General features: G+C 41.6%; 1 protein-coding gene across 6 annotated transcripts in view; it reads right to left on the bottom strand.

The window, feature by feature from the left end:
- The window catches only part of TRAPPC9 (trafficking protein particle complex subunit 9), a 568037-nt gene that overhangs the window by 520023 nt on the left and 24625 nt on the right, over nucleotides 1-23389 (bottom strand). For 5 of the 6 annotated variants that reach the window (XM_086696009.1, XM_086696010.1, XM_086696012.1 and 2 more), the window contains 2 exons: nucleotides 21122-21148; nucleotides 1005-1126 (listed from right to left, as the gene is read on the bottom strand). In XM_086696009.1, the coding sequence (XP_086552135.1) occupies nucleotides 1005-1126; nucleotides 21122-21148 (149 nt within the window). The remainder of the gene's footprint in view (nucleotides 1-1004; nucleotides 1127-21121; nucleotides 21149-23389) is intronic. The other variant, XM_086696011.1, reaches the window with a different exon arrangement.

Here is a 23389-nt window from a genome sequence, read left to right as displayed (position 1 = left end):
AAAAGAATCAAGCAGGTTTGCAGTGGGAGGACATCTGGGATGAATCTGTGAGTGAATAAAGCAAGTTGCAGAATAACACATGCGGCATAATCTCATCTTCCTAAATAAGAGATATACATACACACATATATGCATTTCACAGGCATAAAGGTCACAAGAGAGATATACCAAATTGTTAACGGCTGTTACTCTAAGAAACAAGGATAGGAGAGGTGGGCAGGCTTCATCTTCTGCTTTTGCTACTGCTCTTCTACACAGCTTGACTTCTTGTTTTCAGTATTTCAGAAAGTAGATATGAAATTTAAATTTTTTTTTTTTTTTTAAATCCAAGGGTCACCTAGGTGGCTCAGTCGCTTAAGCATCTGCCTTCAGCTCAGGTCACAGTCTCCCGGTTCGTGGGGTCGAGCCCCGCGTCGGGCTCTGTGCTGACAGCCTAGCCTGGGGCCTGCTTCGGATTCTGTGTCTCCCTCTCTCCCCGCCCCTCCCCCGCTGATGCTATGTCTCTCTGTCTCTCAAAAATAGATAATAACATTTAAGTAAATAAATAAATAAACCTAGAGTGTTAAGAAGGGTGCATCCAAAAGATGGAATGCCGCCCACTTCACTAAGAATCAGGCCGTGGAAGGTTTAACTACAGAGACACACCACATGGAAAATGCAGGTCTCCACACAGTAAGTACAGGGTGCTCACCGTTTTTTATAATATAGGCAATATATGTTGACAGAAAGACCAGAAAATAGATATTAAAATGTTAAAATGGTTATCTCCGAGTAGTGGGGCTATGATCGTCCTTTTTCCCCTTTTTCCAAATATTAAATTCACACTATTATGAATCAGAAATAAAGAAGTGTTTTAGTATATAGTATCATGCATTAGAGAATGATACATGAATACTTACAGACCCAAAGAATTGGGATGTACTGCAGTATTTCACAGTGTAAACCAGGAACCCCGGATTAAAACAACACAATTATGTAAGGGATTTATGAAGCAGTAAAATCACCTTGCTGTAATAGGAAATGGCCTCCTTATATTTGTCAATTATGTCCTCGGGACTCAGACAGTTCTTAGCACGTCCAATTTCAGCACTGGTGTCGGGATTTATGCCATTGGTTGTGAGGGCACCTGCAAACCAAAAGAAAGAAAAGAAATAATCTTTTGCTTTTTCTGTCTTGCTTCTTTGTTTGAAAGAGGGGCACAAACCAGATAAAACTTAAATATTCCCTACTGCAATTCAAATAATGATGCTGTTTTTTAAACCTTCCTAACTCATATACCCCCTTCCTGGCTCATATACCTCCTTCCTGACTCATATATCCCCTTCCCAGCTCATATACCCCCTTCCTGGCTCATATACCCCTTCCCGGCTCACATACCTCCTTCCTGGCCCACATACCCCCTTCCCGGTCACATACCCCCTTCCTGGCCCACATTACCCCTTTCCTGGCCCATATACCCCCTTCCTGGCTCATATACCCCCTTCCTGGCTCATATATTCCCTTCCTAGCGTATATATCCCTTTCCTAGCTCATATACCCCCTTCCTAGCTTATGTATCCCCTTCCTAGCCTGTATATCCCCTAGAAGTCTTACCATCGAAGCACCATATGAAATGTTAAGTGACTCAAAGTAAGTTTTCCTCCTTGTTGAAATTTTCTGTTAAAGAACATGGAGTGCATTATAGAAAAGTACCGTGTTCACAATAACCAGCTTAGGCATCTGGAGGACCACGCCAGTGGCGAGCACTATCTCACAGCTCTACACTCTGAGTGCCAGCAGGAGGCCACACTGTCTCCTCAAATGACCACCAACTACATGAAAGCATTTTCTGAACCGTCCAGCCCTGAAGAAACAGAACTCATAAATGCTAGGATCCTTTCTGTGGTCGTCATTGTCTATTTCTGGCTGCCTATCAATTAGCAGAACCACCTAATTCCCCGGCCATCAGACCAATGTGGGGGAGAGTTCTGGAGAAATCTCCATTTACAGAACATAACCAACTACACATGGAACTCGGACAGGGAAAAAAAAAAAAAAGGATGAAGCAGTTTTCGATTTCACAGAACACAAAAGCGACTCTCCCAAGCCTCGGTAACAGGAACAGCTGGGCTCCTGCTAAGCTGCTAGTTTACCACCGGGACAAACTCTTCAGGCCTTCACGCCTGCTGGGGTCTCAGGCACAGGCTGCTGCCCATCCCGACAATCCATAGGACACAGGCGTGCCTCTCAATGCCTGCCCCACTCGTGCCAGCTTGTCTCCTACCCTTGCTTCTGACCTTGGCCCCATCTTCTCACCTGCTTGTTTGACATTCTGTTCTTCTCTAAGCTGTCTCAAATGCTTTTGGGAACAAGACAGAAGAGCAAGTGGATAGAAAGACAGATGGACAGGTGACAAACGGACAGAAAGACTCCAAGAAAAGGGAAACAAAATTTCCTACACAAAACCCTCCTCTCGTTGGGGAAGAAAGAACCACCACAGGGGACCAGGAAGAGGCAGGTGGCTTAGGATCTTGTTTCCTCTGGATTTTGTGAAAATCACAGCAAGGGATGAGAGGGTAGAACTATAAATAATAAAAGAAAAGGGCATTCTCGAAAAAACCTAAAATATACATTTTTTAAAGAACAGATTCCAATCACTGAGGCCCAATGACACAATTCTTGAGTGCTACAGAACTGAGAATTCCACCTCCGAGCCACAAGACACCCCTCTGGAGCAATGAGCACTTACACAGAGTGGTTGTACCATCATCACAGCCAGAGATACGTTCTTTTGCACTGAGAAGGACTCAGAACCTGTGCTAACAAGGACTTTGCAGGTCCTCACTCACAACCCCCAGCCACTCTAGGAAGAAGGCACTCCTAGTGTATCTCATTTCCGCGGGTGATGAAACAAGCCCTGGAGAGGCCGAGTATCCTTACTAGTGTTCAAAATTACAGAGCCAGTGACTCCAGGGTAGGATCCGAACTTGGGCCTACATTTTCCACCACTGTACGATTGTGCTTTGCATGTTTTCCTATATATAATACACTTATTTCTGGCTAAAATATTTAATAAGTAATAGGCAGTCTTGATTTATTTAATAGGCTCTAACAATTTATCTTTACGTCCTTAAATTCTACTCTTCTCCCTTGAAGAAAGGGAGGGAAAGATAAGAGGGGCCAGAATGAAGCGGGTCCTTTGCTCTTCATATGGTACCTCCTCTCTTCCGAACAGTACATGATCAAGACGTCTCCAACCAGGAAGAAGGAGGAAATGCCACTCCATCTTTTACAGAAATGGCACCACTGAAAATGAGGGTTCGTTCAATGATGACCTTCAACGCCAATACGGGGGGGGGGGGGGGGGGGTACACGCCCACACCACAGCCCAGAACAGCACAGTATGTCAGAAACTAACAAGGGCAGAGCTCACAAGACAGCTTAGTGGGTCACAGCGAGTTAATTTTGTTCAATAAAAGAATAAGAAGCTCTAAAAATACTGGTATGCGATAGATGCAATCTTTCTTGACATCTACAAAGTGTCAACAGCCCGCACATAACGTTAATGTGGACCAGTGGAACCAGGAGTCATCAAGGCTATAGCCTGGAGTCTACAAACGGGAAAAATCAACGAAACAGCCAGGCTGACAGCCAGGCTGGAGGGGAGGAAAAGAGAGAACACAGTTAGGAAAACGTGGGCAGAGAAGTTGGGAAAACAACATAATCACACGGGTTCTCAGGTGTCCATCCAACCATCATCCATTCATCCAAGAGACAGGGAGAGAGTTACGGAGTCCGCTTGCGTGCAAGACTGCGTACAAGGCACAAAGCTGGAAAGGCAACAGACACAAAGGAAAGCAAAGCAGAAATAAGAGGGCATAAAGCAGAGACAAAGGAGGCAGGGGACAGAAAGACAAAACCGTGAGAGAGAAGAGAAACACCGGTGTTCAGAAAAGGCAGGGGTCAACTGGCGCGGTGGAGATGCCGGCAGCGGTGCTGGGTCACACCTACAGCCGCTGTCCTGCTATAAAGGAAAGCCCCGCAACGTGGATACTCCGCCCCGTCGGCGGAGGGACAGCAAGGAAGACAGTGCCGCCAGTAAGTCTGGATGTTACACTAGGCGAGCGCATAGTGAGCTCCCCCAGCACGTCAAAGACCGGGGCAGACACGGACCCTTTTCATCAGTAGTACTGGGACGGACCTCTGGATGGCCATTTGGAAAAAGATGAAAACAGACCTCACACCAAACACAAGAGTAAATGCCAAATGATCTGGGATCCAGATATAAAACAGAAAACCATAAAAGAAGTTCAACAACATAGGTGAATTCCTCTAAAACCTGGACAGAGGGAAAGCTCTCTAAATATGATGCAAATCCAAGCGCAGTTTTAAAACACTGATAAATTCGGTTATGTGGCAATGCTGCAAAAATACCACAAATGAAGCCAAAACATAAATGACGGTCTGAGAGAAAATAGCTGCAATATATATCACAAAGGGCTAAGAGCGCTAATATATAAAGAGGTCATAAAATTGAGAGACAAAAAGCTAAAAGCCCAAAAGAAAAAAATGAGCCAAAGATACGAGCAGACAATTCATAAAAGAAAAACACAAAGACGGCCCTCACCATTTAAAAAGATGCTGGATATCACCTGTGGTAGCAGGCATCGCTTCTCACTCTTAGCGAGCTGGCAAAGCGTAAAAGTCAACAAGGAGCTCGGCTGACAAACTCGTGGAGAAAAGGCACCCTCCTGCACGGCTCCTGTGAGTGCAAAGTGGTGCGACCCCAGTGGAGAGAAATTTGGTAAAATCTAGTAAGTGTGTCTATATTTTTTAACCTTTTGACCCAGGAACTCCATTTCTAGGAATTTATGATGAAGACACAAGCCCAGTAACACAGCGGCACATATGGATGAGGCTACTCACTGCAGCAGCACCTGTAATTACAAAATGCTGGAAACCAAATGTCCATGCAGAGGAGACGTGAACAGAATATGGTGCAGGTGCAGGTGCGTGCACGCGCACGCATGCGCGCGCGCGCGCGCGCGCACACACACACACACACACACACTGTGTGTCACAGCTGCGCGCGCGCGCGCGCACACACACACACACACACACACACACACACACTGTGTGTGTCACAGCTGCGGAAATGGAGGAGGAAGATCTCCAGAGCCTGATAGGAATCGATTTCCAAGATATGTTGATAAACAGAACAAAAAAAGCCAAATATAAAAGAATATATGTCATATGCACAAGAAATAGAAATAAGAACATCTATCTGGGTTGTTTGTTTTTTTTTTTAACAACAACACACACACACAAAACACAAATAACCCCTACAAGAATGAAAAACTAGGAACAGATGAGATTAGTTACCTATGGGGTAGATGGGAATCAGGTGGGAGGGATAAGAAAGGCAGTGACCCTTCTCTGGATATAACTTTTTGTAAGGTTTTGACTTTTAGAACCATGTTCATGTTTTATATAGTAGTAAAAAAAAAAAAATAAATCAATCAGTAAAGATAGGGAAACCCTATATGGCATACAAGCAGAAACAAATGAGCCCAACAGTATTTCAAAGTAATAACACAATTACATTGACAGGGAGATTCAAGAACAAACCCAATCAGCTTCTGATCACAGTACCTTGCACATTTATCCTCAGTATGAAGATAAAGAGAGCACAAACAATTCTCAAATTTTACTTAAAGGTTTGTTTTTGTAGTGATACTGGTTAGTAATTCTGACGTTCTATATTCTGTAGGACTGAGAAAATGAGTGCACACTGATAATAGTGGGAGCCAGATTTCCCACTGTTGGAGAAGGAAGATATGAATATAAACAGGAAAAAACTAGAAAGATTCCTTGGGGTTTGTTCGGGTGGGAATTAGAGATCACAGAGTATGAACTCTAGATGACCTATGAACTTCTCAAAGGGTGTAGAAGCAATAAGCCTATTTAGTGCCCAGGTTTTGGTTTCTAAATACCATTCACCAACAAAAGGAACTAGAACACTGGAGAGGAGTGTCTGATTTCAAAGCTGGGTCAGGGAAAGTATAAAATGTACATAAATATCTCCATCCAGAAAGTAAAGAAGTGCTCAAAAAATGATGGGGAACTTATAAAGGATACCAAGGCCAGCTTGAAGAGCTTCCATTGATCAAATCTAGCCAATGGACCATATAATAAAGAATGAAAGCAATGGATTAGAACTCACTGAATAAAATAAAGATCCACAAGTCCACAGTAATGACAGATGGACAGACGGATGGAAAGATGGGAGGGAGGGGTGGTGGGAGGGGTGGATGAATCGACAAATGGGAGGAAGGAAGGAAGGAAGGAAGGAAGGAAGGAAGGAAGGAAGGAAGGAAGAGAGAGAAGGACAGAGGAGCTCTTACTTGCATTAGAATGCTAATAAGTGGATAAGTAATGATGAAGTTAGACCATCAACACTTGGCAACCATCAACAACTCAGGTAAAAATCTTTAGTAAATGCCAACTGCTATATAGAACTTTGATGAGAAATAGGGTATTTACATAGTCTCAAAGTGTTTTTCCACAAATCACTCATCAATCACAAAAAGGAAAATAGTTAACTTTACCCTGGAGAAACCTAGCCAACTCCACAAAGTTATCGCCAATAATGGGACAAACCCACCTCACGGGTTCCCTGATACAATGCAATGAAGACAAAACACCCCTTATTCTGCATCCTTCACCCTAGCAAAATGCATAACATCATAATCATGAGGCAACTTCAGGAACCCAAACTAAGGAACATTCTATAAAATAAATGGTCTATGCTCTTCAGAATATCAGTGTCACAAAGGACACAGAAAAGCTGAGAAACTGTACCAGGTTAAATGATACTAAATGACGGGAAAACAAAATGCAATGTGTGAGCCTGAGCTGGATCCTGACTCGAGAGACAGAACTGCTGAACTGCACCAGTTAGTACAACAGGTTAGTACAGAAAACTGAGTACAGTATTCTCCCAGTTTTCAATTTTCCAATTTTAATCACCACCCTATGTTTTTGTATGTAAATGATCTTGTCGTTAGGCAACGCACTACCTTACTCAGGGTAGGGGCAACAGGTCTGCAACTTACTCTTGAATGGCCCTAAAAGCTGTATATAGGCACGCAGAGTTCAAATAATAAAACAAGTGGTAACAATGGTAAATCTGGATGAAGACAGTGTCAGATTTCTTCGCACTGTTCTTGAAACTTGAAATTTTTGGAAGTTTTAAGTTATTTCAAAATCAGAAGTTAAAATAATTATAATTCTGGTAAATTCAATCACAAAACAAATCTATTAAAAACAGGATGTGGGGGGGGGGGGGCGCCTGGGTGGCTCAGTTGGATGAGCGTCCGACTTCAGCTCAGGTCACGATCTCACGGTTTGTGAGTTCGAGCCCCGCGTCAGGCTCTGGGCTGATGGCTCAGAGCCTGGAGCCTGCTTCCGATTCTGTGTCTCCCTCTCTCTCTGCCCCTCCCCCATTCGTGCTCTGTCTCTCTCTGTCTCAAAAATAAATAAACATTAAAAAAAAATTTTTTTTTAATTAAAAAAATTTAAAAAAACATGATGTGGGGGGCACCTGGTTGGCTCAGTCAGTAGAGCAGGGAGGGGACTCTTGCTCTCAGGGTCATGAGTTCAAGCCCCATGCTGGGCATAGAGGTCTGGCCACCCAGGCACCCCAAGATTACTTTCAAACAAATAAATACATACATACGGGGGCGCCTGGGTGGCTCAGTCAGTTAAGTATCCGACTTTGGCTCAGGTCATGATCTCAGGGCTCGTGGGCTCAAGCCCCGCATTGGGCTCTGTGCTGATGCCGGGAGCCTGGAGCCTGCTTCAGAATCTGTGTCTCCCTCTCTTTTCCCCTCCCCCACTCGCGCTCTGTCTCACTCTCTCTCTCTCTCAAAAATAAATAATAAACATTAAAAAGAAATTTTAGGGGTGCCTGGGTCGCTCAGTCGGTTGAGTGTCCGACTTCGGCTCAGGTCATGATCTCGCAGTCTGTGAGTTCGAGCCCCGCACTGGGCTCTGTGCTGACAGCTCAGAGCCTGGAGCCTGCTTCGGATTCTGTGTCTCCCTCTCTCTCTCTGTCCCTCCCCTGCTCATGTTCTGTCTCTCTCTCTCTGTCAAAAATAAATGAACATTTAAAAAAAAATTTTTTTTTTAGGGGCGCCTGGGTGGCTCAGTCGGTTAAGCATCCGACTTCAGCTCAGGTCACGATCTCGCAGTCTGTAAGTTCGAGCCCCGCGTCAGGCTCTGTGCCGACAGCTCAGAGCCTGGAGCCTGCTTCCGAATCTGTGTCTCCCTCTCTCTCTGCCCCTCCCCCATTCATGCTCTGTCTCTCTCTGTCTCAAAAATAAATTAAAAAAATTTTTTTTTTAATTTTAAATAAATACATACCCACACACACATACATACATGCACACACACATATACGTAGCTACATAAATAAAACCTAAAAACATCTTAATTTAAAATACAAAAAAACAGGATGTGTTTTTGTAAACACAAGAGCACTACAACATACACACTTAGGAATATAAATGAAGTTGGAGAAGACACATCACAGACCAAGATCATAGGCCACAAGCAGAACAGTGATTCTTCCACTCATAACATCCACCACGTTCCTCCAACAAGCCAGCCGCCTGGCTGGCGCTGGGAAGGGATGCACTGCAATGAAAACATCACCGCAGGGGCCCCATGATAAAAGTGACACTGTGACGACTGCCAGACCCTTCATAATGAACCAAGTCTAGCATGAGGATCTAATTTCTTTTCCCTGAAAAAGTAGAAATCCCAGAATAAGAACGGTGATATATCAAGAGAGTTAGAAACTGACTCAGGAAGAAATACTGAAGGAGTTGTGATTCTTAAGCAAGCGGAAGGAAGTTGGAGGAAGCATGGTAAAAATCCCAGAGCAGAGATAAGATAAGACCGGAAAAAGTCACTAGCAAGTAGAACCAGCAGACCTATGGAGCGCCCCACCCGATGGGAGCACGGGAGGGGAATACACATTCTCCTCAAGCGTCCACAGAACATTCTCCAGGAGAGGCAACGTGCTAGACCATAAAACATATCTCAACAAGTTGAAATGAACTGAAATCACACAAAGTACGATCTCTGACTACAACAGACTTATATATCGAGATCAAAAATGGAAGGAAATTTAGGGAATTCACAAACATTTGCAAATTAAATGGCACACACCTAAATAACCAATGTGTCAAAGAAGAAATCACAAGAGAGATTAGAAAATACTTTGAACTGAATGAAAAGAAGAGCACAATATGCCAAAAGCGGGATGCAGCAAAAACAGTGCTTAGAGGGAAATTTATAGCTGTAAATACCTACTCAAAAAAAAAACGAAAGAAAGAAAGAAGACCTCAAGTCAACAACCTAAGAAACTAGAATAACAACAAACTAAAATCAAGGCAAAAGAAGAAAATAATAAAGATTTTTGTCTTTATAAAATAGAAGTAATTGAAATAGATCATTTTAAAAATAGAGAAAAATCTACAAAACTAAAAGTTGGTTCCTTAAAAAAGATCAATAAAATTGACAAAATGCCCCCCAAAAAAGGACAGAAGAGTCAAATTACTAAAATCAGGGATGAAAGGGGATGTCTGGCTGGCACAGTCAGAAGAGCATGGGATTCTTTATCTCAGGGTTGTGAGTTCAAGCCCCACGTTGGATGTAACGATTACTTACATAAAGTAGGTAAACAAATAAATAAATAACAAAATTTTAAAAAATTACAAATTAAAATAAAATCAGGGCTAAAAGAATGGACAGTACTACCAACATTAAAAAATAAAAAGGAAGGGCGCCTGGGTGGCTCAGTCGGTTGAGCACCAACCTCAGCTCAGGTCATGATCTCACAGTTTGTGAGTTCGAGCCCCGCGTCGGGCTCTGTGCTGAAGGCTCAGAGCCTGGAGCCTGCTTCGCATTCTGTGTCTCTCTCTCTGCCCCTCCCCCGCTCATGCTCTGTCTCTCTCTCCCTCCCTCCCTCCCTCTCTCTCTCTGAGAAATAAACATTAAAAAATAAATTAAAAAAGAAAAATAAAAGAAAGTTTAAAAATTAATTAAATATTATTTAATTAATTAAAATCAATTAATTTTAAAAAAGGATTATTATGGGGCACCTGGGTGGCTCAGTCAGTTAAGCATCAGACTCTTGGTTTCAGTTCAGGTCATAATCTCATGGTTCAAGAGTTCGAATCCCATATCAGGCTTCATGCTAATGGTGTAGAGTCTGCTTAAGATTTTCTCTCTCTCTCTCTCTCTCTCTCTGTCTGCCCCCTCCTGCTCACTCTCTCTCTCTCTCTCTCAAAATAAATAAACCTAAAATTTTTTAAATAAATAAAAAATAAAAAGGATTATAAGGGGATATTATGAATCACTGCATGCCAATAAATTATATACCCTAGATGAAATGAGAAAACTCCTAGAAAGGTACAAGATACCAAAACAAACTGAAGAACAAACAGAAAAACTAAATAGACCCATAACAAATAAAGAGATTAAACCAGCAAAGTTTCTCAAAGAAAAAAAAAAAAAAAAAGCCCAGACACCAATGGCTTCACTAGTGAATTCCACCAAATGTTTAAAGAACTAACACTAATTCTTCACAAAAAATATAACAGGAAAGAACATGAGCCATTCTATGGGCCTGACACCAAAATCAGAAAGACGTCAAAACTACAGGCTAATATCTCATGAATACAGATGCAAAACTCATCAAGAAAATAATAGCAAACTGAATCCAGCAACATTTAATATGATTCTACAATAAGACCATGTGGTATTTATCTCAAGACTTGTTTAACACACAAAAATCAATTAATATAATACACGCTATCAGCAGAATGAAGGACAAAACCATGATCACCTCAAAAGATGCAGAAAAAGCATTTGACAAAATTCAACATTCTTTCGTGATAAAAACACTCAACAAACTGGGAATAGTAGGGAATAAATAAAGAACATCTGTGAAAAATCTATAGCTAATATTATACTTAATGTACAAAACTAAATGCTTCCACTCTAAGATCAGGAATAAGCTAAGGATGTCCTCTCTCACCACTTTTACTCAACAAGGTACTAGAAGTTACAGCCATGACAATTAGACTAGAAAATTAAATAAAGGCATCCAAATTGAAAAGGAAAAAATCCTATTTTCAGGTGACATGATCTTGCATATAGAACATCCTTAAAAATCCACTAAAAAAAACTATTACATCTAATAAATGAGTTCAGCAAGGCTGCAGAATTTAAGAGCAATACATAAAAGTTAATTGTTATTTCCACACATTCTACACACTTGCAATAAACAATCTGAAAATTCAATTTAGAAAACCTTTCCACTCACAATCATTTCAGAAAGAATAAAATATTTAGGAATAAATTTAACCCCCGAAGAAGCATAAAATGATACTCTGGAAACTCAAAATACTGTTGACAAGAATTAAAGAAGACCTAAATAAATGGAAAGACAACCCTTGTTCACGGATCACAAGACAATATTCTTTCTCTTAACTATGTTTTTATTGTTTATTTATTTTTGAGAGAGAGAGCATGCCTGGGCGAGGGGCAGAGAGAAAGAGGGACAGGGGATCTAAAGCAAGCCTCATACAGGGCTCAAACTCACAAACCGTAAGATCATGACCTGAGCCAAAGTCAGACACTCAACAAACTGAGCCACCCAGGCACCCCAGACTTAATATTCTTAAGACGGCAATACTCCCCAAATTGATCCAGAAATTCAATGTAATTTCTACCAATATGCCAGCTGGATTCTTTGCAGAAATTAACTATCTGAATCCTAAAATTCATAGGGAAATTCAAGAGACCCATAACAGCCAAGACAAATTTGGAAAATACAAGGGGCGCTTGGCGTGGCTTAGTTGGTTGAGCATCCAGCTGTTGATTTCAGCTCAGGTCATGATCCCAGGGTCATGGGATCAAGCCCCATGTCAGGCTCCGCACTGAATGTGGAGCCTGCTTGGGGTTGTCTCTCTCCCTCTGCTCCTTCCCTGCATTCTCTCTCCCTCTTTCTAAAATAAAAATTAAAAAAAAAAAAAATTTTTTTAAATCCCAGCTGGATTCTTTGTAGAAATTGACTAGCTGAATCCTAAAATTCATGGGGAAATTCAAGGGACCCATAACAGCCAAGACAAATTTGAAAAATATGAACACAGTTGGAGGACTTACATTCCCCAGTTTCAAAACCAATTACAACTTATCCCTAGGAGGGAAAGTTATCACTAATTTTTAAATTTATTTTGTTTACCTTTATTTTCTAAATTCTGTACAATGAACATGACTTTTACAACAAGGAAATATGAGGTACTTTTAAAAGCATGCACACCTAAAATTGCATGAATTAATTATAAAGCAGTAGGGGCACCTGAGTGGTTAAGGATCCCACTTCCTCTCAGGCCATGATCTCGTGGTTCATGAGTTCAAGCCGGGCATCAGGCTTTCTGCTGTCAGCACAGAGCCCACTTTGGATCCTCTGTCACCCTCTCTCTCTGCCCCTCTACCACGCAGGTACGCGTGTGCTCTCTCTCTCTCTCTCTCTCTCAAAATAAACTTGAAAAAAATTATAAAGAAGTAAACAAATAGCTAGTGAAAAAACAACAAATGAGTACATTTGTTTATAAATGAAAAATTTAAAAGCGCAAACACGTGCAGTTTCTACGGAAATCTATAAAATATTGAAATACCCATTTTCAAAAATTATAATTGAATAGGGGCGCCTGGGTGGCGCAGTCGGTTAAGCGTCCGACTTCAGCCAGGTCACGATCTCACGGTCCGTGAGTTCGAGCCCCGCGTCAGGCTCTGGGCTGATGGCTCGGAGCCTGGAGCCTGTTTCCGATTCTGTGTCTCCCTCTCTCTCTGCCCCTCCCCCGTTCATGCTCTGTCTCTGTCTGTCCCATAAATAAATAAAAACGTTGAAAAAAAAAATTATAATTGAATAATAAAAATTCAAGAAATGAAGGAAAATCATATTTGACACACCAACTTCAGGTACATGGAGAGGAAAGGCCTAGAAATCACAATTCCTGTAACTCTGACACTAACTCAGTATAATGAGAGGAAAATCTTTATCCAGGAGAGGGTAGAATTCTGAGCATAAGACAGGTTAAACCCAGTACAAACTGCACTAGACAAAGTGATGATTTTTTAAAATAGAATTCTAAAGTTAGAACATTGTTGAAAAGCTACAAAAATGCTCTGAAAAGCAGATTGAAATAGAGGGGAAGTCTATCCTCACACCACATACAAATGCAAGCTTATATTTGTTTACTCACGGCACTAATTAGTTTAACCAAGGCAGAATATTTTAATTAAAACAAATAATCAATATTACACTTCCCTTGTCAAGTCTAGTTCATGAAATTTACTCTGCTATGTAACCATAAAATGTCTTAGATAGATCTAAAATTAGTGAAAACAGCTTTGTATGGTTCGTGGAATTCTTCTCAAAGTTCCAGGCTTTTCAAATAGATCTGAGAAGTATTTCTACGTTATCTTTTCCCTTGTGAAACAAACAACAGATACTGTTGTCAAAATTCTGGTACTACGGGGCTGCCTGGGTGGCTCAGTCGGTTGAGCGTCCAGCTTCGGCTCAGGTCATGATCTCGCGGTTTGTGGGTTCGAGCCCCGCGTCAGGCTCTGTGCTGACAGCTGGGAGCCTAGAGCCTGCTTCGCATTCTGTGTCTCCCCCTCTCTCGGCCCCTCCCAGGCTCATGCTCTGCCTCTCTCTGTCTCTCAATAATAAATAAACGTTAAAAAAAATTTTTTTTTTTTAATTCTGTTACTATGGACGGTGATCATGGTCACAGTGTTCTAACTAATCTGCTGGACAAAAGGCACTGTCTAAACACTATAAGCAAACAAAATGAATATAAGGAAGAGAGTGACCCTATTCTGGGAGACTTATAATCTATTTCAACACTGGGGGTTTATTTCATTGGTTAGCAAAATGAAATCAACCCAATGTTTTGTCTGAATGCTCTGTAGTCATGACTCTCCTTTTAGTGTCATGACTAGAAAAGCCTGAAGCACAACTTTCTTAGGTCAATTAGCAACAATTCACTGGAAGCTGAGTAATGCAGAAATTCATTCATAGCAATGCTTCCACCTGCATTAAACCTAAATAAACCTACACTGAACTCTGCAAGGTGAATGAAGAGATGAGGTCCCAATGAGAAAAAAAAAAAAAAAAAAGTAAGAAATCAAATAGGCAAAGAGTTTTTAATAAATGATTTAATAAATGAAACGAACAGAGTATGGTGGTTAAGAGGCCAGATACTGGAGACAAACTCATGGGTTTGAACTGCCACATCACCACTTACTAGCTGTGACCTTGAGCAGGTCAATGCACTTTTCTGCATCTTGATTTCCTCATCTATAAGCGAGGCATCACAACAGTAACTATCTCCTAAAATCTTTGTAAGGATTAGGTTGCTTTATATGTTTATATATGGCACGCAACAGAGAAAACACAGACACACTGGACTTCATCAAAATTTATAATGTCTCTGCTTCAAAGGGCACCATCAAGAAAGTGAAAACAACAACACACAGAAGAGGAGAAAAAATTTTTAAATCATGTATCTGATAAGGAAGCTGTATTCAGAATATAAAAAGATCTGTTACAACTCAATAAGAGAAAGACAAGTAACTCAAGTAAAAAATGTTTGATAAAGGATCTGGACAGATATTTTTCCAAAGAAAATATACAAATGGCCAAGAAGCACAATGAAAAGATGCTGAGCATAGTTAGCTATACGGGAAATGCAAATCTCCAGGACAATGAGATACCACTTCTTGCTCACTGGAATGACAATAATCAGGATAGTAACAAGCACTGGTGAGGACGTAGTGAAATCGGAACTCTCCTATGCTGCCGATGAGAATACAAAATGGTACAACCACTTTGGAAAACGATCTCACAGTTCTTCAAAAAGTTAAATACTGAGTCACCACATGATCCAGCAATTCCATTTCCTAGGCTTACAGATAAGAGAACTGAAAACATTCACCCACAAAAACTTGTACGTGAACATCCACAGCACCATTACTGACAACAGGCAAAAAGGAGAAACAACCCAAATGTCCATCAACTGATGAATGGGTCAACAAAAAGTGGTATATTCACACAGAATAATATTATTAGCAATGAAAAAAGTACTGATTCATGCTACAACATGGATGAACCTTGAAGACATTGTGTTAAGTGAAAGCAGTCAGTCACAAAAGACCACATGTTGTCTGATTCCATTTTCCTAAAATGTCCAGAAGAGACAAATACATAGAGGCAGGTGAGTGAGCGTCTGGGATTGGGGGTGTGGAGGACGAGGCAGTGAAGAGTGACTTCTAAGGAGCACAGGACTTCTAGCTAGGGCAGTAAAATGTCCTAAGATTGATGTGGTGATGTGTGCACAGCTCTGGGAATACAGTAAAAACCACAGAATTGTATATTTTAAAAGGGTAAATTGTATTAAAGCTGTTTAAGAAAAAAAACAGCACCTTAGAACGGTGCCTTCACTGTAAGCACAAACTTCTTATTTATTTTTAAGTTTATTTTGAGAGAGAGAGACAGAGACAGTGCCAGTGGGGAAGGGGCAGAGAAAGAGGAGAGGGAGAGAGGGAGGGAGGGAGGGAGAGAGGGAGGGAGGGAGGGAGGGAGGGAGGGAGGGAGGGAGAGAGAGAGAGAGAGAGAGAGAGAGAGAATCCCAAGCAGGCTCCAACCTGTCAGCGCAGAGCCCAGCATGGGGCTCGAACTCACGAGCCATGAGATTATGACCAACTGAGCCACTCGGGCGCCTCTTGCTTATTTTTATTATAGGCAGGAGAAAATCCCTTCAATGTGAAAACAGGAAAGCAAATTTGAATTAGCTGAAATTGGCCAACAGTTGAAACAGTTGCTAAATGGACATGACATGTTTAGAAGTGACAAAAAAAAAAAAAAAAAAAAAAAAAAAAAAAACAGTTTGACACCAGGAAGCATTCTGTTTCAAATGCAGATCAAGGGCTCAAAAGCCTAGCTGCTAGAAATGACTAAAGGAGAAACTTGGTTCTTTTTCTTTTTTTTTTTATTTTTTTTTAGTCCAAGTTAGTTAACATACAGTGTAATAATGATTTCAAGAACAGAATTTAGTGATTCATCACTTACATTTGACGCCCAGTGCTCATCCCAACAAGTGCCCTCCTTAATGCCCATCATGCACTCAGCCTATCTCCACACCTCCCCTCCAGCAAGCCTCAGTTTGTTCCCTGCATTTAAAAGTCTCTTATAGTTTGTCCCCCTCTCTGTTATCTTATTTTTGCTTCCCTCCCCCATGTTGATGTTTTGTTTCATAAATTCCACATTTCAGTGAAATCATATGATATTTGTCTTTCTCTGACTCATTTTGCTTAGCATAATACACTCTAGTTCCATCCACACTATTGCAAATGGCAAGATTTCATTCTTTTTGATGGCCGAGCAGTACTCTGTGGTATATATACCACATCTGCTTTATCCAGTCGTCAGTCGATGGACATTTGGGCTCTTTCCATACTTTGGCTGTTGTCGATAGTGCTGCTATAAACACTGGGGTGCATATGCCTTCGAATCAGCATTTTTGTATCCTGTGGATAAATACCTCGTAGTGCAATTGCTGGGTCATAGGGTAGTTCTATTCTTAGTTTTTCGAGGAACCTCCAGACTGTTTTCCAGAGTGGCTGCACCAGCTTGCATTCCCACCAACAATGCAAAAGAGATCCCCTTTCTCCGCATCCTCGCCACCATCTGTTGTTGCCTGAGTTGTTAATGTTAGCCATTCTGACAGGCGGAAGGTGATATCTCATTGTGGTTTTGATTTGTACTTCCCTGATGATGAGTGATGTTAAGCATTTTTTCATGTGTCGGTTGGCCATCTGGATGTCTTCTTTGGAGAAGTGTCTATTCATGTCTTTTGCCCATTTCTTCACTGGATTATTTGTTTTTTGGGTGTTGAGTTTGATAAGTTCTTTATAGATTTTGGATACTAACCCTTTATCTGATATGTCATTTGCAAATATCTTCTCCCATTCTGTTGGTTGCCTTTTAGTTTTGCTGATTGTTTCCTTTGCTGTGCAGAAGCTTTTTATTTTGGTGAGGTCCCAATAGTTCATTTTTGCTTTTGTTTCCCTTGACTCTGGAGACGTGTTGACTAAGAAGTTGCTGTGGCCAAGGTCAAAGAGGTTGCTGCCTGTTTTCTCTTCTAGAATTTTGATGGCTTCCTGTCTCACATTTAGGTCTTTCATCCATTTTGAGTTTATTTTTGTGTCTTGTGTAAGAAAGTGGTCCAGGTTCATTCTTCTGCATGTCACTGTCCAGTTCTCCCAGCACCACTTGAGGAGAAGCTTGGTTCTTAAAACAAATACCAGACCAAGCACCCAAATGCTGTCAAACTCTTCCTTCTGGCCCTCAAGATAGTTGTAGGAAAAGCAGGTATAAAAAAAAAATCTGAAAGTTTGCTTTGAATGGTATACCCAATTCAATTTCAAAAATAAAATGGAAGTGATCCAATTTTGTCATGACTTCATGTGGAAGGCTTTTCTAGGGAGCTGAACAATTCTGTGACCCCAGAGAGAACATCCGCTGTTCAGAATTAGGGACAAAGAAGAATCATACTACATTGCTCCAAGGAGTGATGAAGTGATTCCCTACCAACACATTTGCCAGGGTTTAAGTAGCAGGAAAGAAATTGTTGCAGAGGAAAAATTTTCCTCTACCCTTCAAAGGTTCCTCTGGATGGTCTAAGAATTAAATTGACACGAGACAAAAATTTTTTAAAGGTTTATTTATTTTTGAGCGAGAGAGCATGAGCAAGGGAGGGACAGAGAGAGGGCGGGGGGACAGAGAATCCAAAGCAGGCTCCATACTGACAGCAGCAAGCCTGATGTGGGGCTCGAATTCACAAACCATGAGATTATGACCCGAGCTGAAGTTGGACACTCAACTGACTGAGCCACCCAGATTCCCCTGATATGACACAAATTAACAGAAAACGAAATTTAATTTCGTGCATTCAGGAACCCCATGTTCATGAGCTACAGAGACAGAAAGGTAAAATGATGAACCTACGCCATCCTGAGCTAAGGAATGGGAAAGGCCTGGGCTTTAAAGGGAAAGAGCACAATTCACAGGGCAATAAGAAGAAAAGCACATGTTTGGTAATTGGATATATGCCCTGCCATACAGATGGGTCATTTTTCTTTCCTTTTTTTTTTCTAATTTAATTTTTAGTTAGTTAACATACAGTGCAATATTGGCCTCTGGAGTAGAATTCAGTGATTCATCACTTACATGCAATACCCAGTGCCCATCACCACAAGGGCCCTCCTTGATCCCCATCACCCATCTAGCCCATCGCCCACCCTCCTGCCTCCATCAACCTTCGGTTTGTTCTCTATCATTGAGAGTCTCTTGTGGTTTGTTTCCCTCTCTTCTCCTCTCCCCGTTTCCCATATGTTCATCTGTTTTGTTTCTTCAGTTCCACATATGGTGGATCTTGAGGAACTTAACAGAAGACCATAAGGGAGGGGAAGGGGGAAAAAAGAAAGTTACAGAGAGGGAGGGAGGCAAACCATAAGAGACTCTTAAAGTGAGAACAAACTGAGGGTTGATGGGGGGGGGGAGGCGGAGAGAGGAAAGTGGGTGATGGGCATGGAGGAGGGCATTTGTTGGGATGAGCACTGGGTGTTGTATGGAAACCAATTTGACAATAAATTATATTTTTAAAAAATAAAAAATAAAAAAATAAATTCCACATACGACTGAAATAATATGGTGTTTGTCTTTCTCTGATGGACTTATTTTGCCTAGCGTAATACACTCTAGCTCCATCCATGTCATTGCAAATGGCAAGATTTCATACGTTTTGATGGCTGAGTAATATTCCACTGTAAACATACATCTCTTCTTTACCCATTCATCAATCAATGGACATTTGGGCTCTCTCTATAGTCTGGCTATGGTTGATAGTGCTGCTACAAACACTGGGGTGCAGGTACCCCTTCGAATCTGTATTTTTGTATCCTTTGGGTAAATACCTAATAGTGCAAGTGCTGGGTCATAGGGTAATTCTATTTTTAGTTTTTTGAGGAACCTCCACACTGTTCTCCAGTGTGGCTACACCAGTTTGCATTCCATTCGGGTTATGTACATAAAATTTATCATTGGTAATAACTCTTATTCTGGAAAAGATACCAAACTGAGATTCTTCTAGGTAGCTAAGAGAGGAACTAAAGTTTCTCTTGATCCCACAGCGTTCCAATTGCCTTCAACTCCAAATAGGCCACATGCCAAGCAGGCACAGTTTGGGGAGACTTGCTCTGAACCCCCTCAAGACTAAGGCCTGAAAGATCAGACCTCAGTGAGGAAGTTGGCCCTGGCACCAAAGGCCCCGTGAGCAGAGGCCAGAAGCAGAGTGGCAGGAGCTGGGAGGTAGGGGGAGAGCAGCACCTCAATGTTCTACTTGCCCTCCCCTAGGAACAAAGATCAAGTTGGGACTGCTACAGAAGATGCTCTGGGACACCCCATGCTGGTTTCTGTGTCCTTCCCTGCCAGCTGCAACCTCGACCACAGGATTCCCACATGTCCCCATATGACAAAACCCGTAGACCCCCCCCTTCTACCTCCATTACTCTAAACTCGATTTCATTTCCATTCAACCTCATTTTGAAAAGTTTCAGGAATAAAAAAGATGTATTCTTTTCTCTCAACAAAGGACTGGTTTTCTGACAGCTCAAAGCTACTTCTACTTGGTGTAAGTATCTACTTCTCCTGCAAGTCGTGGTTGACACACTAAAATTCAGTACTTCCATCAGGCATAACTAGCCAGGTTGGGCTCAGCAACTTCTACTGATCAAACATCAGTACACCCGACATCAATGTAATTGTTCAGCTTCTCAGTGGGGGGCTGGGGGGGTCATTCAGTCCCTCAGCCACCCCCAAATTATTTCCTCATCGCAACCCAGGTCTCCAGAAAACAAACCAAAGTCCTTTGTTTTCCTTTCTCTACACCTTCCACAAACCCTGTCAGGAAATTAGCACAATCGTATGTCAATTATATCTCAATAACCTAAGGGGAAGAAGGAAGAAAGGAAGGAAGGACAGAAGGAAAGAAGGACAGACAGAAGGATGGAAGGATGGGAGGACAGAAGGAAATGAAAGAAAGAAAGAAAGAAAGAAAGAAAGAAAGAAAGAAAGAAAGAAAGAAAGAAAGAGAGAGGAAGGAAGGAAGGAAGGAAGGAAGGAAGGAAGGAAGGAAGGAAGGAAAGAAGGAAGGAAGGGAAAGAAAGAAAAGAGAAAGAAAGAAAAAAAAGAGAAAGGAAGAAAGAAACTATCATGGAACATCTTCTAGAGGAAGGATTCAACACAGATGTGAAAACAGAAATCTGCAAATCTGAAGCAATTTCATTTCAGAACGGAGACACATTGTGAGACTGAAATAAATGCACTGGTCACAAAACATTTATTAGCATGACTGTCCGATTTCTACTCCTCAAAGGAAGAAATTTTTTGATTTTTTATTTATCTTTTGTCATTGATTCTAATTAACCCAGAAAATAATAGAGCTCATTATGAAATAATTGGGCACTACAATAAAAGAGATTTAGCTGCATTAATTACAGAAGTTAAGAAAGAAAAACCCACCTCTGTAAAACACAAAATTTCTTTCTCTGTTAAGAACACATATACAGAATGCAGTAAAGAATTTAAATTCATGTTGAGAGAGCATAAACCACAAAATCAAAGTAAAGTCATTACTATGCATAAATTCACAATTAACTGGATAAGCATGCTCGATGCATTCAAAGAATTTTAAATCATTGCAAATCATTCACGTAACCATGCGAGACAAAGAATATACCTCTTCAACAAACAACATAAATCAGCAGGGTGCCCCATCAAACAAAGACCACACAATAATCAAGTATTTAACAGTTCTGATTTAAAGTTACTTAAATCAGAATGTTCCAAAGATCATAATCCAGAAATTTTAACCATTCACTCACACCACCATGAAACAAGCACTTAAAGAACCAAAAGAAACTAAGCACATAGATCATGTACCTGGATCAATGAGAACTTCTTGTGCCCCTGGAAGAAAGAACAGAGTATGGTCTTTTATTTGGAAAACAAAACTATTTTTAAAGACAACTACTAATCACATTTCATGCTTCACGTTGCCTTGAAAACTCTGAGGCACATCTCTCTGATCAGAAGAGCAATTCTGAATAACAGTATGTCACAAGTTTGGTGCCTTTTTGCTTTGGAAGGAAAAAAAAAAAGCTGCCATCACCCACACCCTGCACAAACTGTAAAGTGCCTCTTGCCTCCTGCCCTCCCACCTTCCAAGTGCATACTCCCCTACTCGCCTTAACCAAGGAGAATTTCTTATTCCCACAAATAAGCCAAACAACAAAGGAACAGTAATTTTTTTGTGTGCAAATATATGCCCACAGCTTGAAATGGAGGGGAAAGTTATTGGAAGGTTATATGGAACTTAGCTCTACCCTCCTGAAATCTCACACTCGTTCACTGAATCGCTGCACGCTTCACCAGCTACGGATTTCCAACTTCTAGAAGGTGCAATACAAAACAGTTAACTTCACTATTATCAAGAAGCTTTTGAAAGCCTTGATCATCTGCTAAACTACCCAGATACTAATGAGATCCAACTAGCCTTCTCTGGAGGACAGAATTCCCTGTCACCTGAAGAAACACTGATCTAAGAGTTGTGCTTATCATTAGCTACAATCATTTGCAAATATGTTGACAAGTTCAAAAAGGTGTGTCCCAGTAAAAGCTAGTCTTATTGAAACAGCATATTCATTCAATTGTTTATACAGAGACTACGCCCCACAATCCTATTTAAGAGCTATTTTGTGTACTGCAATCTCTACTGTTAAATGAAGACAAAAAAAATCACTGCGATTTGAAAGCCATGACTATAATGAAATTTAAAAAATAAAAACAAACATAAAAAAAAAACAGATGCTTCTACTGCATACCAGCTATACACCAAGCACGTGCTTGACAACATTGTGTGTGGCCGTGTGATTCTCACAGCATCCCCACAGAGTGGACAGGGACGATTAGCCCCACACCGCTGATGATGAAACCGTAGCTCCGAGGAGCCAGGGATGCCCCACCGTCCCACCCCCAAGACACGTGCCCTGTGAAGAACACACAGACCTCCCCTACGGGGACACTTTGGGGAACTGGGGGCTTCCAGATGACCCTACGAACTTCTCCTTCATTGGAAAACCTGCTCGAGTATATTACATTGTGCCATGTCTGTTAAATAGGGAATGAGACTGAAACTTTTTCCTGCCTCAGCACAGTCATTATCACAACCATCAATTACTTGACCTCTCGGCACATGTAGTGATGAACCGGGCCCCATACTAAGTGCACTGCGACTGCAGGGCTTTTAAAGTTACCTTCGTCCGTGTGTAAGAGTCTTTGTCTCACGTCTCACACAGGCCGAGGACTATCACTTCTCACTGGCCTGGAGGGACCACCTAAAACAACCCTCGTCTGCCTTTTAAATTCCCTTCATCTCATCCCGTGTGAGTCTGTAAGCCACATGGCCCAGATAGTTTCTTCAAACAGCAAAGAAAAAGCTCAGCCACAAAAAAAGTAGACAGTTCTTTCCCAAATGGACTTTAACATCTAATTGGACTTCCTGGGAGCCTTTCCTTTTATTAGCTCACCTCCAGCCACTTACTAGTGTTCTCACTGGGAGGAGCAGCCCAAGTACTTTGCTGTCTGTTATCTGGCCTGTTCGGAAGGGTGGGGGGACACAGGAATAGTGGGTGCTGTCTGAGGATATCGCACAGTGAGCGAAAGGGTGTCCTGCAGCCTGGTCTCCACGGCTACAAGTACCCTGATGGGCTCTGAGATTTGATTATCAGCATCATGAGGCTCCAATGGACTGATTTCACATTAACCGAACTCCTAAGAGACTAACATAAGAAGAGTGGAGGTTGAACTTGTTAGTGTAACAGAAGACAAAAAAGTTACCGATCAGACCAAATATCACAGTGCAAATATCACAGGGCAAGAGCACACTGCCCCTCAACGGCCCGATCACGGGCAGAAGCAGAGCAGGACGGGTTTTCTTAGATTCACTGAGACCAAATATCTGTTAGGGGGACGGACTTGCCGCCTGGATGAACAATCGAGGCTGGCCACGGTGACTCCCACGGACACCACGGTCAACACTTGCGTAACTCTCAGTCTTTCTAGGCTGGCAGAGCGCTGACTGACGGACAGACACAGCTGCAGACCTGCAGACGGGCTGACATCCCAGAAACACCTGAAACCAGTCTCCGG

The sequence above is a fragment of the Puma concolor genome, chromosome F2 (genome assembly GCF_028749965.1).
Source record: "Puma concolor isolate L17-30 chromosome F2, mPumCon1.1.hap2, whole genome shotgun sequence".
Classification (NCBI taxonomy): Eukaryota; Metazoa; Chordata; class Mammalia; order Carnivora; family Felidae; genus Puma; species Puma concolor.
Note: the sequence above shows the minus strand (reverse complement) of the source record. Positions and strands in the feature narration are given on the sequence as shown.